At 38.3% G+C, this 19,701-nt stretch overlaps 1 protein-coding gene across 12 annotated transcripts in view; it reads left to right on the top strand.

Moving 5' to 3' along the window:
* LOC134507538 (sodium channel protein type 2 subunit alpha) overlaps positions 1-19,701 on the top strand; it is a 59,350-nt gene that overhangs the window by 19,207 nt on the left and 20,442 nt on the right. For 6 of the 12 annotated variants that reach the window (XM_063318248.1, XM_063318243.1, XM_063318249.1 and 3 more), the window contains exons 10-16: positions 957-1,250; positions 2,106-2,453; positions 4,659-4,791; positions 6,665-6,903; positions 8,491-8,664; positions 9,097-9,453; positions 10,161-10,640. In XM_063318248.1, the coding sequence (XP_063174318.1) occupies positions 957-1,250; positions 2,106-2,453; positions 4,659-4,791; positions 6,665-6,903; positions 8,491-8,664; positions 9,097-9,453; positions 10,161-10,640 (2,025 nt within the window). Of the gene's footprint in view, positions 1-956; positions 1,251-2,105; positions 2,473-4,644; positions 4,792-6,664; positions 6,904-8,490; positions 8,665-9,096; positions 9,454-10,160; positions 10,641-19,701 lie in introns of all 12 variants that reach the window. The other 6 variants (XM_063318250.1, XM_063318251.1, XM_063318241.1 and 3 more) reach the window with 4 other exon arrangements.

The following is a 19,701-nucleotide window of genomic DNA, read 5'->3' as shown; positions in this document are numbered from 1 at the left end:
TGTCAAGGGAAACCTTTACCTTTACCTACCTACTAAAAAGGAATGAACAGGGCACTTTTCTTTGGATGCTACTTAATGAGAGAGGCAAGGAGATTGAAATCTTGTCTTCCTTTCTCCCACAGGATCAATCCCCCCTTTTTTTTCTTTTTTGCTGAGAGTTGTATTTTCAATAAGGCTGCTTTGACCACCAATAAAAGAGAAATGTCCTTTCTGTGAGTTGCTTTTAAAACTGAGGGTAGCATGTTAGTAGGGAAAAAGGGGTAGGAATAACCAAAGCAACTAATAGTCGTATCCAGAGTAGTAACTGCATCCCTCTCCCCATTCACACCCTCACATACAGACCTTTATCCTCTGTCTCTTTATTTAGTCTTAAAACCAAGAAGTTGAATTTTAAAGTCCTTAGTGAAATTTGGCCACAGCTAGGGAGGAAACTGGAGTACACAGAAGACTTGAGGTGAGAGAGTTGAGTGCATCCCTCGGCCAGAAATTATTCACCCATGCTTTTTACTGACCTGTTTGTTAAGGGAGGTTGTATTTTTAGTGATCCCGCAGTTCCTTGGTCCCTTGGTCCTTGTGCTCAATACTGTACTTCTCACTTTAGCAATAGTAAACTGAACAACTACCTCTCTTCCCATATAATTGAGGGGTGGTAGATGAAAGCAAGGACTGGCATTTCAAGATTGCTGCAAGACTTTCTAAAATGGTAGATCTACTGGGGGTGCAGAGCAATGCCCCTTGGTGGAAAAAGATTGAACCTGGCACACTGAGGTAAATGTACTGAGATCAAGGTATGCTTCATATTCGTTTAAACGTGCCATGTTATTTGATAAGTTCCTTTTTTCCTTGAAATGTAGGATTATTATAATGAACATCAAACTCATCTGCTTTAAAAAAACAGCTGTATTAACAGATTGGGATGATGTATCTTAAATGTACTAAACTTTCTCATACAACAGGCAGCAGCTTTAGCCGCCGCAGTGGGTGAATCAAGAGAATTCAGTGAAGTTGGTGGTGTAGGTGGGTTCTCAGAGAGTTCTTCAGCAACATCAAAGCTGAGCTCCAAGAGCGCAAAGGAGAGGAGGAACAGGCGGAAAAAGAGAAAACAGAGAGAGCAGTCTGAAGGAGATGAAAAGGATGAGGATGAGTTTCATAAATCAGAATCGGAGGACAGCATCCGCAGGAAAGGTTTTCGATTCTCCATTGAAGGGAACAGATTAACCTATGAAAAAAGATTCTCTTCCCCACACCAGGTATGGAGAATATGTATGGGCAAAATAGGCCCTGTAACCCAATGCACATGTCGCTGCTGTAGGGCTTTGGATCACTTTACATGTTATGCCAAATGATGGCTTGGTGTCCCTCAGTAAAATCCTGGGTTTCTTCTTCCCCTTTTTCTTCCCATGTATCGATTTAATTAGTTACCTCTTGTGTGATTGTGCAGAATTAGGACACATTTCTGTGTTCTATATCAATTTCTGTGCAAGCCTTAAGGAAAATCTTTACTGAGTTGCAAGACAATTGCTTTGGGGAACTCGTTGGAGGAGGAGAATTCACCTCAGTCTCCTGGCTGTTTTTGCTGCTGCCCCTCCTTTTCCTGTGGGGCTGGTCCACCCATATATGGAGGTTCTCGTTCCTCTAGCTTGTTCCTTGCCTGCTTAGAAGAAGAAGAATAGCAAGGGAGCAGCTGCAAGGAGAAGGAATGGTGGGAGCTGAGGGGTTCCAGAAAGGCCAGCAGTGGCCTCCCTTCCCAAGGTCCTACAAAATGCCAACCTTTGGTTCTCACCATAAAGCACATGCCAAGATGAAGTGAGCAGGGATCAGTCAGGGCTTTACTCATTTATGATTCCCCTTAGATAGAATGCAAAGCCAAGAGAAATGCTGGCACTAATTTAGAAGAAATGATTTAATAAATACTTATTTAAGATTTTTCTTGCGTTTACTAGGATGGAGATTGTTCCTGTGCTCTTGAGAAAGCACCCAAAAATGTCTGTGTTCATTAATTTCCTTATAATATCATGCCTGCACAATCCTTAGGAAGGATCTTTAATTTTCCCATCGCCTTTCAAGCTGCTTATGGATGTTTCTGATCTTGCATTCCCTTCCAGTCTTTGCTGAGCATCCGTGGATCGCTGTTTTCCCCCAGGCGCAGCAGCAAAGCGAGTCTCTTCAGCTTCAGAGGCCGAGCAAAGGATCTTGGATCAGAGAATGACTTTGCTGATGATGAGCACAGCACTTTTGAAGACAACGAGAGCAGGAGAGATTCCCTCTTTGTTCCTCACCGGCACAGCGAACGCCGCAACAGTAACATCAGTCAGGCCAGCCGATCATCCAGGGTGGTGCCTGTCCTTCCGGCAAATGGGAAGATGCACAGCACTGTGGACTGCAACGGGGTGGTTTCCTTAGTTGGCGGGCCGCCTCCTCTGATGTCACCCACTTGCCAGCTTCTGCCTGAGGTAATAAGAGATCAGAAGTGTAACTACCATTGGCTCAAGGACTGAACCAAACTTTGCCTGGCATGTGAAGAAAGTTGGGAGGCCAATTTTGACAGGGGGTTGCTTTCAGGAGTTTTAAGGTGTTGCTTTATGCACCTGCAATGCTTAAGGCATTCATTTGGTCTGTTCAATTCCCCCAGGCTCCCAAAATGGCAAAGAAAGGGTCAGGAGTCCCAAAAGGGTTGGTGGCAGCCTGCAGACAATATTTTGGCCATATGTTTTTCACTTTTGTAGAATTTCCCTTCAGCCCTTTGAAGAAAGTAGTTTCATCCCAGCTGCTTCCAGCTGTGTATTGCTGGTTCTGTCAATATTGGGTAATTTCAGGTTTTCTGCTGCTTCTGCCAACAAGAGGTTTTGTGTGGCCATACTTCTACTGTTTGTATTATTTTGGGAAGAAGGAACACCATTTGCCTATTTTATTCCACCTCCTCTTTCATTCCACTTCTATGGCTCTCCAGGTGTTGCCATCGCTGAGGACAAGACTGAACTTGCTGCCAGCACTGCCATTTTCTTGCAGCACTAGTTGACGTGGAACTTGTTATCAACCTCTGCCTCCAACTTCACCCCACATCCCTCCTTCCCATCCGTACTTTTGGACAGGGTTTAATGCTCTTTCAGAAGAGTGGTAGATCCACATTCAGAAATAGCCCAACTGACCAGGCACAAGCACAGAGCAGCTGAACACTGTTAGGCAATTTGATGGGTAGCTCAGCATGCTATTCCAGGCATCTGCCTACACTCAGTCCTGCCCTGCCCCACTTTAGGGAGAATGATTGCTGAATAGTTTTCCTATTGGAAAGCAGTGTTTGGTAGGATGGGAAATGAAGGTAGGGAAATTGACTAATTGCTTTTCTTAACCTGCCTTGCATTAAAACAGTAAGGACAACATTTATCATCAGCCGTATTACTTTGGCAAAATAGGGCTTGACAATCCAGATGGCAAATTTTATTCAGGCATACTTTTCTGGCAACTCAGAGACTGGTGGCTAGTTCCTTAATGTGGCCATCTGACTGTGCACGTAGAGTGTGGAGGTGGAAGAAATGCAGTTTAAATAAAGGAATTGTGTTTTATAGTGTTCCTGTCTGATTTTTCAATGGTTGTAAGCACAACTTGGAACACTGTGTAACATGAATAGTGTTGCAGCAGTTTGTCATGCAACTAAATCAAGGAAACAATAACATTAAAGGACAAAGGAGAACTGGAACTCCTCTAAAGTGAGGTTAAGACATTCAATATTGCCCCCTAAAGGACACCAGTCAGTAGCCATCTTTCTTTTTAACCCAGAAACACTCTAAACAATGCTGTTGATGACGTAGCATTGCTCTGGTGAGAATTTCCTCATTTTTTAAAAAAAAAATGTTCCTAAGGACAGAAAATAAGGCTGACAGTATTTAACTCAAGGGCAGCGTCAGAGCAATGCTGTTTCTTCATATAATGCTTCTGATAAAAAATGAAAATCCAGGCTGCACAAATTCAAATGACCACTAGATGGCAGCAAAAACATACAGAAAATTAACCCTTTGCTGCCATCTTCTGATTGCAGATTTATGTAAGCCATATCTGGTAGCTTTAGACATTAGTGACAACTGCTAGGAGTAATGATGCTGGCCACTGAGTGTCATACCCAGCCCTTTATTTCTCTGCCCTTAAAAGATGTACCATACAAATAGGTTGGGGAAATGAAAATGGGGAAATTATAAGGCTAGTCCACAATAAATATGACCATTAACTTTTAAAAATGGAAGTTAATGTAACTGTTTATTTGTATGCAAATATAATTGATTACATAAACCCCTAAGGTCATTAGCTAAATCCTTAAGGCATCTTTAATTGGATTACTTCCTTAATTAGCACTATTGGGCTGCAGAAATCCAGATGACGGTGAGATGGCTGCAGAGAATTAACATTTTCTGTATCTAGTCCTGGGTAAACTTTTGCAAACAAGCATTGAACAAAGAGGCACTAAGCCCTTGTTTACAGGGGTAACAAAAAATTATTGTTCAAGCCAGATTATCTCTCTGACTTTCTTTTGTATATCCAGAAGATATACAAAAGAATTGGATACCACTACCTTTAGTATTCTGATCATGTGTAGAGTTAGCAGGCTATTTTTACAAAGTCAAAAATAACTATATTCTTCCAATTCATAAGTACTATATTTTCAGGGTACCACTACAGAAACAGAATTAAGAAAAAGGCGCTCCAGTTCCTACCACATGTCAATGGATTTTCTCTCTGATCCTACTGCGAGGCAAAGAGCAATGAGTATAGCTAGCATACTTACCAACACGATGGAAGGTAAGCATCCCATCTAAACAAGGCTTATAAAATTCAGAGGGCAAGAGCTATACTTCCATTTCAGAAGCAAAGCTAGCAACATCTTCATATTCATTAATTTAAATTTTACTAATTGGCTGTTGGTGGCCATTGATTTTGTAGCCAATGTGAACCTTTTCCTTATTACGACTACTGAGGCTGTAATGTTAAGACCTAAAAAAAAGCTAGTAGAGATGCCAGATGTTGTTGTTCTAGAAGAGAATTCTAAACATTCTGATCCTGTGGATTATTCAGTTCAGAGAGCAAATCGAATCAGGGTCCAAATTGTGGTCTGAGCTTTCAGGCACACTGTGTTCCCAGTGGAACAGAACAGTGCTGCTTTTCTGCTTTCATTTTCCCTCTCTTTACTCTCATTTCCATGCTGCAACAATTTCTTGAGCTAGAACAAGGTTCTGATTAGAGCTTGTCTGCTCCAGTTTTTCATAATTTGCAATTCAAATGTAACAGCAAACCACGGTTGGCATGAATATGATTCACAAAGCAGCTTCAAACGTTTCTGTAAATTGGCATAGATTCAAGCATAACACAAACCATGGGTTGGGTTTGCAGTGTCAGATCAGAGTGTAGGCCAGCCCTATTTCCTAAATGTCAGCTGAAACTTTTAACTGCAGTAGGCCCAAGATAAGCTTTTTTCCAGAGGTGATAAGTCTTGCTTCAACAAAGAGGCATGCAATTTACCTTGACAAAGGGGCTCCTGTCGCTTCATAGCCTCATTGTAATCGCTTACCTCTTCCTCCATTTTGCCTCATCCTGCACTTGCAAAAACTAAAAGAGGCTTCTGGTGTGTGCAGAAGCTTCTCTGACACTTCCGTGTACAGAATTCTCTTCCAGGTTCTGAAAGTGCCAGAGAAGTCTGCAGGGAAGGTTTTGGAAGTCCTGGAGGAAGCTCTGGAAGAAACTTCTTGAGGACATTTATTCATTCATTCATTCATTCATTCATTCATTCATTCATTCATCAAATTTATCTGCTGCCCATCTCTTACACGATGACTCTGGGTGGCTTACAGATAATAAAATAACAATAAAACCAGTACAATATAAAATTAATACAAAGATAAATATACATAAATACCAAAAAATATATAAAAATACAAGGATGTAAAATATAAAATTCAAGGTGGCGATAGGGTTTTATACTTGGCATAATCACAGTACCAGCCACCCCCATGAATGGCTATCCCCCCTCCCATCCCATACAAAGTGGCATAGCCATGTCTTCACCCCAGTCTGAAAGGCCGGGAGAGTTTTGGCCTGTCTTACCTCCGGGGGTAAGCTGTTCCACAGGGTGGGTGCCATGGCAGAGAAGGCCCTCCACCTGGACCCTGCCAATCAGCAATTCCTCATGGACAGGGTCTGTAGCTTGCCCTGCCTGACCGGATGGGACATTGTGGGGGTAGTGCAGCCATCTTGCTTCACTGATTAAAGTAATGTGGAGCTGTTTCGTGAAGCAACTTCGGGGGGTGGGGGAATTCTCTTTTCAGAACTTTGTCAAAACAGAGCACCACCATGGAAGCTTGCCCGGCCCTAAATTACAGTCAAGCAAATCATTGCTATGTGTCTACCTGTGAGGAAGACAGAGGAGGATCCCCTCCTCCCCACTTCACACAAAAGAAAAAAATTGCTAGCAAACCTCTTCTTCCAATCCGTGTTTAATAAAGAATACATGTTTGTATTTTTGTGGCCATTTGTAAAAAATCAAATGAGCCATTGTTACCGAGGGAAGTCATTCCTAAAATCCCTGCCATGCTGGTTTCTGGACTTATGTGTTGAATGGATAAATCAGGTAGCTCTTCAAATGTTCTCTTCTTGTATGCCTTCTTTTCACTCTTTCTAGAACTTGAGGAATCCAGGCAGAAGTGTCCTCCCTGCTGGTACAAATTTGCTAACATGTGCTTAATCTGGGATTGCTGCACTCCTTGGTTGAAAATAAAGCATATTGTTAATTTGATTGTGATGGATCCATTTGTTGACCTTGCTATTACCATCTGCATTGTTTTAAATACTTTGTTTATGGCGATGGAACATTACCCAATGACCCAACAGTTTAATAACGTGCTGTCCGTTGGAAATTTGGTAAGTCTTCCGCAGTCCCATAAGAGAGCAAAGAGTTATATTTATTGAACAGATTGCTGAATTTCTTGGCCTCTCTATACAGATCTAGTTTAAGTCAATCTTTTTTAGGTTCCATTAAAATCAACACATCATGACTGAAGTCCCATTGATGTCAATGCTAGCAATAGTTTGAACAGTTCTAAGTATGAAGCCAGATTGCAGGCAGGGGATAATATTTGCTGCTTACAAAATCTGCCAGCTGCTAGAGTGATTGGTATCAAATGGCTTTCTTTACTGCCTGTCCCCAGCAGCAGCTACAGGGGAGTCAGAAAGATGAATCGTGAAAGGAGCATTAGGGTGAAAGTGCTGCCCTTATTGTACATGGCTCGTGACATTGCGTGCATGCCCAGAGAGATTAGCGTTTGCAGCACAATGCTGCTTTAATCGTTTTGACAAAAGCAAGAGGTGTCTGCAGTTGCCCTTGCCTGTTCCAGTGGCCTGTTTAAAAAAATGTATATTAGCTCAGGTTGGTGTAGATCTGGAATCCAGTGCAGTGGCATCCCTCCTGTCATGTCTGCAGAATAAGAGGAGTTAGGCCCTGTGGAACTTTAGCTGCCCATGAGAAATCCTGTCTTGAGGCCAATTGCTGAATGGAACCCAGCCAATGAAGCAACATTATTTCTCTATTGACAATTTTGTAGTTTGTAAAATGTAAAGGATCTGAACCATAATTTCATTTTAACTTGGTTTTTTTTGGACCATTTAATAAACTGTGATGTCTTGGATCTATATGTAAAACTGTAATTTCTTTAGAAATAGAAGTGCTCACAATCACCTTTTCAGAAGAAGTTTAACTGATTGACAGAGGCTTTGCTTTGCATGCAGAACTCTATATTCAGTCCAAGGAATCTCCAGTTTAAAAGAAAAAGTAGTGAGCAATTCTAGAGATGTGCCGCTACATAAGTAGACAAGAGGTGGATATATTTCATGATTGGGTGTTGTTTTGCATCCAGAAGTTCCACCAGAGCTCAGATGCAAAATAATGGTATGGACAAATAGACATATATTAAAAAATAAAGTACACAATAGATCTGGGTAATGTATATATATCCAGTCCAGGAATTTGTGATGAATATCAGAACTAAGTTCAAAAGTTCTCTTGCACAAATATTCATTCCCAATTTTTCTCCATGTTCTTTTCAATAGACTTTTCTAATGGTTGCTATTGCTAGTGGGGGAAAGTCGGTCAGAAACTTAAGCTAATTTATTATAGATGCTCAGAGATTTACCAGTAGATCCTGATCTGTGTTCTGCTAAATAAAGAATATTGGAATAACTAAACAAATAGTCTGACAACTTGCGGGATAGCTTCCTTACGAATGGGGAATGTGTGAAACTGAATCTTATGCCTAATGGTAAGAATATAAAAAAATAGTGGGTATACACATATCAAAATACACATTTCCATTTCTCGAAATATCAACGTGTTCAGTTGGAGACATACTTTTTAAAGTTGCTGCTCCCCTCCCTTTATCTTTCTCAACAATGTTTTTATGAATAGACCACTGTTATTTAGGACTGATGACAAATGATATTTTTTGTGTGTAGGTGTTTACTGGCATTTTTACAGCAGAAATGTTTCTCAAGATAATTGCCATGGATCCTTATTATTATTTCCAAGAAGGCTGGAATATTTTTGATGGCATCATAGTCAGCCTGAGTTTGATGGAATTGGGTCTTGCAAATGTGGAAGGATTATCAGTTCTAAGATCCTTCAGATTGGTAAATATCCATTGGAGGTTTCAAGAAACATTTTGATCACATTATATATTCAGAGTAATCAAATTGTGAATTTGAATACTGTATGTTTTATTTCTGATATCTGAATTTTATGCAAGAATAACGTAAGTAAACAGCTAATTGCATGAAGAATATAACAGCAGGTCTGGTCAGTATTTTCTTAGGAATTAAATTCATCAAAACCAATAAGACCTTTTCCAAAATAAATTTGTACACAACCTGAGTCTCAAACACAATTACGTAAGCCACCAATACATACTGGCTTTACATACTCAGGAGGACTCTTACATGGATTTCTAAATCCACTGTCCATTTTCAGGAGCAGAATTTCTGCATAAAATAACTCTTTCGTGTTATTAATTAAAATAAGTAATTAAGACTGATACTGATGCCTGTGTACTTTTATTTTTTCAGCTTCGAGTTTTCAAATTGGCAAAATCTTGGCCAACATTAAACATGTTGATAAAGATTATTGGCAACTCAGTAGGTGCCTTGGGAAATTTGACCCTGGTTTTGGCTATCATTGTCTTCATTTTTGCCGTGGTTGGAATGCAGTTGTTCGGCAAAAACTACAAGGAATGTGTCTGCAAGATCTCTAATGACTGTGAACTCCCACGCTGGCACATGAATGACTTTTTTCATTCTTTTTTGATTGTCTTTCGAGTTCTTTGTGGAGAATGGATAGAGACTATGTGGGATTGTATGGAGGTTGCTGGACAACCCATGTGCCTTACTGTCTTCATGATGGTCATGGTGATTGGCAATTTAGTGGTATGTATCAAACAAATGCCAACTTAAGGCAAGTAGAGCATTACAACTGGATTCTTTAAATATTGACACGCAACAATTGGCATAAATTTAAAGTTTAAACCAGCTTAGATGGTATTTTTTTACTTTTCTCTTTTACTCTTACTTTACTCCCTGCCCTACTGTATATGTAGAAAAATATTTCTACTTCCATTGTCAGAAAGAGTAGGGGTTTTTTTCTTTTAAAGGGCCCTTCTATTATAATTGTCATGGCCTTATTACCCCTTTCTAACATGGAAACACAGAAAGCTGCCTTATATGAAGTCAGATCACTGATCCAATTAACTCCATGGTGTCTATGCTACAGGTGGAGAATATCTTTCCACCTCCAGAAAGATGGCAACATTAGATCAAAAGTACAAACCATGATTTGTAAATCTGAATCATTATGCTTAGTCAATAACGTGTTAGAGAATCTTAAACAGTCAAATTAATACATCTTCTGCTAGAGAATATCACCTGGCACAGAAATGGGTTAATAAGAATGCTGATATAATTCAGTGTTGGTTCAGTGTATGTTCAAAAACAGTTATCAGATTAGGAGGCAGAACACAGGCATTAAAATAGTCTGATATGAGAGTAATCAAGATGAAGCAACATTTACACCAAAATATTCAGACATTGTGCTCAATAACATGATAAAACTGAGTGATCTCTTTTTCTTTTAATAGGTTTTGAATCTTTTTCTGGCCTTGCTCCTGAGCTCCTTCAGTTCAGACAATCTTGCTGCTACCGATGATGATAATGAAATGAACAACCTCCAGATTGCAGTGGCGAGGATTCAGAAAGGAATAGATTTTGTAAAAAGAAAAGCTCATGAGTTTGTAGAAAAGGCATTTGTGAGAAAACAAAAGGCTTTGGATGAAATCAAGCCCCTTGAAGATCTAAACAATAAGAAAGACAGTTGCATTTCTAATCATATGATAGTAGATATTGGCAAAGATTTTAACTATCTGAAAGACGGCAATGGGACTACCAGCGGCATAGGAAGCAGTGTGGAAAAATACATCATTGATGAAAGCGATTACATGTCATTCATACATAACCCAAGTGTAACTGTGACAGTACCCATTGCTGTTGGAGAATCAGATTTTGAAAATTTAAATACCGAAGAGTTTAGCAGTGAGTCAGATTTGGAAGAAAGCAAAGAGGTAGGTCTTGTGTAATACACAACACATATATTGTGGTGGTGTTTTCAAAACATGAGCAGCTCTTTTTAATAAGTTAAACTGACAGTTTACTGTTTTCATACCTTTGCAAATAAATCCACATATTTTAATATTGTTCATACTGTACTGAATGCCAACAGGCCATAATTGGCCATTAAGGTCATTTAGATATATTGGCCCTTCTATGAATTTTAACATTCACCTCATATTGTTAATGTTCGTATTTTTTCTTATAGAAAAAAAAATGCAGGCTTGCAATTAAATGTTCTTTATTCATAGCAGAATTTCAGGGACTATTAGCAGAAGATGCTCCACAGCTCTTCAGCTTATATAACAACTGTGTCCATTGGGAAGCCTGTGCGACTCAAGAGCCATTCTGTTTTTCAGTATTTAGAAATTGGTGATACTGGCGCACATGGGATGGGAGCTAACTTGCAGCATTAAATGTAGATGAAGTCATGTCTCAAATGATAATGCTCTTAAATGAGATATTGATGACTTAGGTTTGTCAAAACTGCAGTGTTTTGCACACTTTAATACTAGCGTTCACATAAAAAGTGGGTGCACTTATTTTACTTGGTTTGATTTCCGTGTATTCCTTTGTAACTTGTTAGAGGTTGAAGCTTTTTATGAAGGATCAAGGCATTGCACAGTCCTGAATCCTGCCCAACCAGCTCTAGAGCCATTTTCTTTTCCAATTTTTTCTTGGTGATGCATGTCAGCCATTGCCATTGTGGTTTCAAATTGCATTTGTTGTATTACTTTGAGGAAAAATTCAGTCTGGCTCATTAAAGCCAGATTTAGGACCTGTTTACTGGTTAGAACCTGGTTATTTATGAAACTTTTTTTAATTGTCTAGGTAATGGATAGAGACCTCTTCCACTCCAGAGCAGTAAGGGAAGTAACTGAAATAAAATACTTGCATCACTCCTTGGGCTAGGAAAAGAACTGATCAATTTTGCAATCACAGAAACCACTTATAATTTATAAAGGTATAGATTGGCAACCCCAGTTTTTAGAATTACTAAATGACATGGTATATAATTTGATAAATAATTAATTAGCTAACTATTTAAAATAATTGTATTCTACCTTTCAGGGCAAAGCCCAGTGCAACTTACAGAATCATGGAACACCGTAACTGAAATAAAACAATCTAGATGGAAAAGCTCAACACAACAGCAGTTTAAACAGTCTTAGAAACCCATTCCCCTACCTTTAGTAGATTACAGATGGAACTAAGTCCTTGAAGCCAAACAGACTCATTTGGGGAAGAGTCTAGATAGTCCTTCCTTTTAATCTAGTGTCTCAATATGAGTTTCAAACAACATAAAAATTGTGGTAACTTTCCTATCAAATGTTTATTATAACAACTTCCAATATTTTAGTTTGCAATCTAGCCAAGTTTAAATTTCATATCTCATTTATTTCAATGGAAGGGTTAGATAGTTGCTTAAATCTCTCTCTTTTATTTAAATTTAGATTTTTATTTTTACCCTTGATATATCCTTTATATTTTTTTAATGACTGTACCCCATCTTCTTTATGCTGGTCTATGACCCTAATAAAGATTTGATCTGATTTGATCTCACACATCTGTGCAATGAAAAACTTTAATTGATTCTAAACATGGCTTATTCGATTTATTCAGGGCTTTTTATATATACGTAACTTAGGTTCATCAGAAATTCATCAATATTTCTTTAACTATATTACAATATTTAAAAAGCCATTTACTATTTAAGTTTTAACTTCTTGAGCTGTTTATTATCATCAATCATCTTCCATTCATCTTCATTAACTTATAATTATATAATTCCACTCCTTTAAGATTTTGATGTTGCTTTAAGTTACTCTAGAAATGAATTGTCCAGCTTTTCATAAATGCAATTATTCAAGGATACATCTCCATTTTTAATACTGCTTTGGGACATCTATTAGCCAAAACTCAAGGGATGGAATTTAATGAGGTAATGAAACTGCTACCATCACCAGAGCTGAGAAAAAGGCAATTTCATCCATTCATTCATTCCAATAGAGTAATTCTATACCACCCAACCTCTCACAACTCAAGATTCCTTTATGCTGGCTCCCCAGCCTTTCTTCTCCCTTTCGCTTTCTGGAGCAGATTTTTTTCTGAGTACTTGGAAGGCTGCAAGAGACAGAGAAAGAGAGAAAATAATGTTTCCAGACAAATTTTTGATTATTCAATTAATCACTCTCATTCAGGGAATTTTGCAAAGTCTCTGTTCACCATTTTTAATCCTCCCATCTTTTCCCACTACTTCTCCAATTATTTTTTTTTCCAGAGAACCTCTGTGGATGAGGAAAACCTGGAATAACTATGCATTGCCTTCTGATTAGTACCACTAGGATCCCGCCATCCAGGGTCTCTCAAAAACAGAATCAAACAACATGCATTAACAATTCTTAAGGCCATCGATTTCCTAAGGAGAGATTTAGACCATAGTCCTGCTTTCTTTGTGGGAATTTTCTATGTGAACAAAGAAAGATTTTGGAAAGGGATATACTGTCTCACTACTACTCAGTTCACAAGCCACCTAGTTTTCCAGATATTACTCCTCTTACTGAGATGTTGTGGTGAGTTTCATCAAGCACTGTGCTTCCTTTTACTCCTTGCTGCCATTGCCCCCAGTGTGGTGCCAGGCTTCCCATAAAAAGAAAAGCCTAGTGGGATCTTAATATCCTGTGAGAAAGCACAATACGAACTTTCATGTTCCTCACCCACAGAAAATACAATGAACCCTTAACCTCATGCTTACATTTTGTATGGAAATCAGTGAGAAAATGTGTAACTTTCCCTTCACACATAGAATAATTAGATTTAGGTCTGAAGCTTTTTTTTTTCATGCAAGTAAAGAGATGATCACAATAGGCTCCTTTTTCAGACTCATGTCTGACTCTTCGCGCTATTGTAAGACAGTCGTCTATGGTCAATTTGCATTGTCCATGTTAATAATACAAATAATTGGAAATACCTTGGCAAGTAGCCCTGGCAGTATATTGTGTGGCTTGCTTTTAGAATGTGAGTGCTCAGATATGCAGACTTTCCATAGTTAATTTGCCGTTACGTAAGTCAACCCTTGTCTTGATTTCTGGATCTTGATTTTTTAAAATTTATTTCTTTATTTAAATAATTTATAAAGCCCCCCCCCCCATTATACAGCAGTAACTTTGGGTGACATACAAGATTAAAACCACCACAAGAACATATAACCCATGATAACCTGATTAAAACAACACCCCCAAAACAAAAGGCCACATTGCCAGCAGAATCATGGTGATTCAGTCCTATGATAACTCATTCCTGACCAGATAAAGTATAAACTATGTAGTTAGGTGTAGCTTCCCATAAATAATTGTGGAAAAAAAATCACTGAGGTCCAGATTGTAGAGGGTTTTCTACCACTTTTCTTAAGAACATTTGGAACTGAGCAACAGCAAAAAGTTCTGTCAGCATGATGGATTAATTCTAGAGGTTTTTTAAGTAGATAATGGTTTTGTGAATATATTGTTCTCATGTTTAGTTTAACTCATCATGTTTAGAAAAAGGAAGAAATTTTAGCCTGATTACCTAAAAGGCCTGGGCAGGAATGTTGAGGGACTGGAGGTATTTTCATTTGTTTGTTTTTGAAAGGATCTCCTCCTAATTTTTCCCATCTCACATTACATTTTACTAGCCCACTGATTTTTGCATCACAGTTCTACCCACCACTGGAGTTCAGCCTTCAGGTGAGAGTGATAAATATTTCTTTCAGAGAATAAAACATTGACCCACCCCCACCCCTACCCCACTAAAATCTAAAGGGAAAACACTTCCTGTTCCCCTAAAGATTATGGTTCTTGTTAGATCAGGCATGGATCTGTTGGCTAGTTTTGCCTTTGGAAGAAACAGTTGAATAGTTGCTAGCACTTTGGCCCCTCTCATTGTATGAATAACAAGGTTTTGTGCCTGCTGTCCATTAGGGAACCTTTTTAAAAACAATGCACCTGAGTTGTAACTTTTGACTTCCATTATACAGCTAGTTACAGTTTTGGGCAATACAACACAGCTAGTAGATGCAGACTTGTTTGTAGTTTCCTTCCTACAGCAGATTTTTCAGCTTCCTTGCACAGCTGCACTTGTGGAAAGCATTTCCACTCAATTTTCAGGAGCTTCCCTCAAAACTCTTGACCCCATGAATTCTCCCATTCATCAAGTTTCCCAACCTCCTGTTAGACTTTTGCAAGGAAGGATAAGTTATTTTGGCAAGTAAAGAGAGAGTGAAGTCCACTTCCATCAGCTCCAATGCACACATCTAAATCTGGATCCAGTCCAGATACTGTGTGATAGAAGATGGATAGAAGACATTTGTTTAGTGTTTGATTGTGAAACTCTATGTCATGTGTTATGTTGAATACTAACAATAAGGCTAGATCTTTAATGTACTGTATATATGAATATTCCTGCTTTGTGCATGATTTTCAAACAAATTTCAGGTTTGCAAGTAAAAAATCCAATTCAACAACTCAATATAATTTCCATCTTAAAATTTCACTTTTATTTAATCTTGGTTCCTTATGATGAATTCAAAGAAGACTGAGCAGTGCATGCTTTGAGGGCCAATCTGGCCATTCTTCATATAAAAATGAGCAGGTTTTTGTTGTTGTTTTTTATATATTTTTTTAAAAAATAATCAGTCATATTGGTAAGTCAAGTCATACATAAGTACCCGGAGCTGAAAGCCGAGATACTGTACTGCAAATTTATTTCCTACCATTCTTACTTCTCACAGGATTAAAATCAAGCTGGATCATTCAAGAATGCAGCTCTGGTGCTTTTTTGTCAGACAGCAACAAGCAGCACCAATTGTACACAGGTTACTTAAGCAAGTTCTACCGCTGTATGATACTTTTTAAATGGGTACTGATTGGCCTGCATGCTACTCTGCCATGTTCCTCCCCCATCCATTGCAGTATTATAGAAACTTCACCGCTGCTCCCTGCTGAGTCACATGACTCACATCCCAGCATGGTCAGGCAGAACTGGCAACTGGAACATTTGTAGGATTTCAGACTCTAATTCGCCTGTGTTCCTTTACCATACAATTTTAGCAATGCGTACAAGCTGCATGTAATGTATTCAACTTTGAAAGCATTGGTTTAGCTTAATTTGGGACAAACTAAAGTATCCGTTGTTTCATCAAACTTGATTCTACTTACAATTATACATTGTTGGATTACCTTCATGCTTTTTGAGGTTTTTTTTAATGAGGATCATCAGCTTTTTAATAAATTTGAATGCACATATTATCTACTCTGTGTCATCCAATTATATGATTGATAAAGAAGAGAAACTACCTCAGCAATGCCCAAAAAGTTTCAATAGAAGTATGTTGGCAAGCTGGTAACACTGCTAACTAACCCCGCAGTCATGACAATGCCTCTCACTGAATCCGGAGGGGATAAAATGTCAGGGTGTTGGGGCAGGAGAGTTTTTAATTAACCGTAGCACAAAGGATTACTGTTTCACGATGGCCTCCATCAGGTCCCCTCTGACTGCTTTTTAAAGTTATTCATAAATACAAACATTCACCTCCTCATTCATAGGAATGAAGTTCTTTTTTTCTGCACATATCTGCAAAAGGTTGCATTTAACAAAATACAGTTTGGCCCTGAGACTTGTATACCAATCTAGCAACGTTCAGCTCTAGACAAAATTACTGAATTACTGTGAACACACTTGGGACAGGTACACTGAAGACACGATTCCACATAGTCCATATGAAATGATGCATACTGTTCCAGAGACATTATCCCTATTACTGGATGCAGTCCTCTTTCTTGGGTATGGGAATCTGACAAGCATATACTGGAACTAAGAAGCATGTACAAATTCACTTCTTTATGCTCAAAATCTTGAATATTTGATTTACTGGGTAAAATAAATTTTATTGTACAGAAAGAAAAGTATGCTTACATACAGCAGAGTTAAAGAAATAATATAATTTCAAAGTTTATAATCAACATAATTTAAAAAGAAAAAAGGGGCTATGAAATTCCTTTATAGGCAGAACCACTCTAAAACCATTAACCACATTGCTTAAAATCTCCTTTCTCCTTCCACTGTGGTGTCCTAATCATTAGACACCCTCTGATGAAAATGTCTACACTAGGTTTACATAATGTTTGTTTTTCTAGAGAGCGTTACCAAAAGAAAGAAAAAGTTGTCACCTAACATGGACACAATCCTGCACTTGGTGTGATACACAAGTAGCTTGCCATTACCTTTACGTTTTGCCAAATTCTCAGGCTAGCCTGCATGTTCCAAGAAGATTCCCATCTCAAGTCCTAACCAGAGCTGATCCTGCTCAAATTTCTCTTGGCTGGGTGCTGCCACCTAACTGGGTTAAGAAAGAATTATTTCCTCCAAGTTAAGATTCTTCTCCCAAGATACATGATAAACCCCAATAATATAAGTTTCTATATGCTGTCCTCTAGCTCACATCATTCTGTTATTGTCTCCATTAATCCTCTTCTCTAATTTTAATTAAAGAATATAACATGAAAAGAGTTCTTTTTAACATTTTGCTTAAAATCTTATTTTTTAAAAAAAAATCTTTCAAAGTGATGAATATGAATACAAATGTGGGAATCATAAGCAGTACTTTATTTTATTTTTTATATAAAAAGAGCACATCCAGAATGCTTTAATTAGGCTGGTTCGCTGCTTTCTAAAACTAATTAGGCTGGTTCGCTGCTTTCTAAAACTATTCCCTGGCAACCATGCTTATCTCTGATATTAGCTTCACTTTTCTAAACTGAAAATCAGTTCCCTTTGCAATATCATTTTGCTGAATGAATGAAAGCATGATAACAAATTTGATGTGTATATGAATATGAATACTTCCTAACCATATCTATGCATTTGTATCTTTTGTTGGTATATGACAAACAGGTCGTTCTGAAAATCAAAGCAACAAGAAAAACGTATCAAAATGTACTTATTTAATCTATTAGTAGTTAAGTTATGCAGAAAGAGAGAATATGTTAATATTTATATAGCCTCTGAACTTTAATAACTTAACTTTTTTTTTAACATGGCTTATTTTCCATAGTAAATTGTTTGGGTAAGATTCCAGTCATGGTATGTTCCTTAAAGGATGGTGGAGGCTGACACTCTATCTTAGCAATTCTTTTAAAATTAGTGGGGGAAAGGATAGCCTCTGGAGTTTTAACAGTGCAATCCTATGTTTTTATTCCTAATGACGTCCCACTGAACCTAAGTACATGTAATGAAACTGAATCTATTTCATCTTGGTATTTGTTGGTCTTCACATAAATAAGAGTGTTTCTCACAAAAGATTTTAATTACTTTGTATTTAGTATAATTATCTAGTATATGCTTACATATAAGGGCAATGTAAGATTTATTTTTCCCACATCAGTTCTGTGAGGTAGGTTAGGCCGAGAGAGCACGATGTTCCATGGCTGAGAAAGGACTAGAATTTGGGTCTCCCACTGATAGTCCAACACCTGAACCACTACACTATCCTTGCCTGAAACCGAAAGATAATCTTAATTATTTACATCTGGCATATATTCTTCTTGAAATTCTAACTATTGTGAGTAGTTAAGTTTGCTGATGAATGTGGGTGCTGGAGCAAGCAGTCCCAGCTGTAGAGGGCAGACGGAATGGCCTTGAGGGACAGGAAGAAGAGTTACTACCAAGACAGCAGGCAGCTAAAAGAGAACTGAGACTGGGGCAGGAATGTAACCAGAGTAAATCTCTCAGACAAGACCGTCCCTAATTCTCATGAAGGTAAAGGATTGGGGGTGGGGTGGGGAGAACAGATGCTGTCACACATCAGGGTGCAAGTACATAATGTGTGGCACTTGCATGCAGATGTCATTGCACACGCGTCATGGTGATTTCAGTGATTTTGGTATAGCTTTTACAGACGCTATTGGACAAACCATTATTATCAAGCTGGATCTTTGGAAAAATGGAAATGGAAGAGATTACCTTCAGTGGAAGGAGGAAAACTGCAGGAAGAGAGAGCATGAGCCCTGTATGAAAACGATTAGATGATGTAATAATTTCCCAACAGAATAAATAGATTCTGGATTAAGATAAGAGGCAGTGGAGGCTGCTAGGAACAGAGTGAAAGTAGTTGTTCGTTTTGTTTTTAACAATTTTTTCTCCAGGAACTCACGGCAGCTTATATAGGGATCTCCTATTTACTTACTCACTCACTCACTCACTGGCCAAAATATTAATGTCCAAGAAAAAAAATGACGAAAAGGAAGTCGTAATACCTGTAAGAATGTTGGGGAAAAGATTGAAATGTAGATGGTGTTATTAAAGAAATGTTGAAGTATTATTTGATTTGCTTAAGGAGTGGGTTGCGACATATGTAAGGTAAGACGTAAATAAGTCTATGTCCATGCCTGACAATTGAAAGAATGGCATTATGTTACTGTTTAAAAGGGACAGTAGCAAGAATGAATACGGAAAACTACAGGGGGTTAGTTTGCTAAGTTTGGTTACGAAGGTGTTGGTAGAATTTTGACTGAAAGAGCAAAGAGGTGACAGTGAGCAAAATTTGGGGATTCAGTGTGACTTTTTGCTGGGCAGGGAGTCTGTGGAACAGATTTTTGCTGTTCATTAAGTTACTTAAATGTATGAATGTAAGAAAAAGTGCGTTGATTTGGAGTAAGTATATAATAAAATGAATAGACTTGAATCAGAATGATGGTGTGAATATGGAGTTGGAAACTGGAGGCTGGATGAATACAGTTGTGAGAGCAATGCCTCACACGAATAAGAAGCCTTGGAGTAGATGTTGATGCAGTCAAAAGGTGCAGACTGCCCAACTTCACAAAGGAGAGAAACCCCCTCCTCTTTGCCCTGGAAAAGTGCAAGAAAACAAGCCAGAGTTTTGACTCTTGGACTGCCTATATAGGGTTCTCGCTCGAAAGTAGAGCATTTACGAAAATGCTTACGTTGTAACTTTAACGTTCCTTCTGATAAGTATTACTA

This window comes from Candoia aspera, chromosome 1, assembly GCF_035149785.1.
Source record: "Candoia aspera isolate rCanAsp1 chromosome 1, rCanAsp1.hap2, whole genome shotgun sequence".
Classification (NCBI taxonomy): Eukaryota; Metazoa; Chordata; class Lepidosauria; order Squamata; family Boidae; genus Candoia; species Candoia aspera.
Note: the sequence above shows the minus strand (reverse complement) of the source record. Positions and strands in the feature narration are given on the sequence as shown.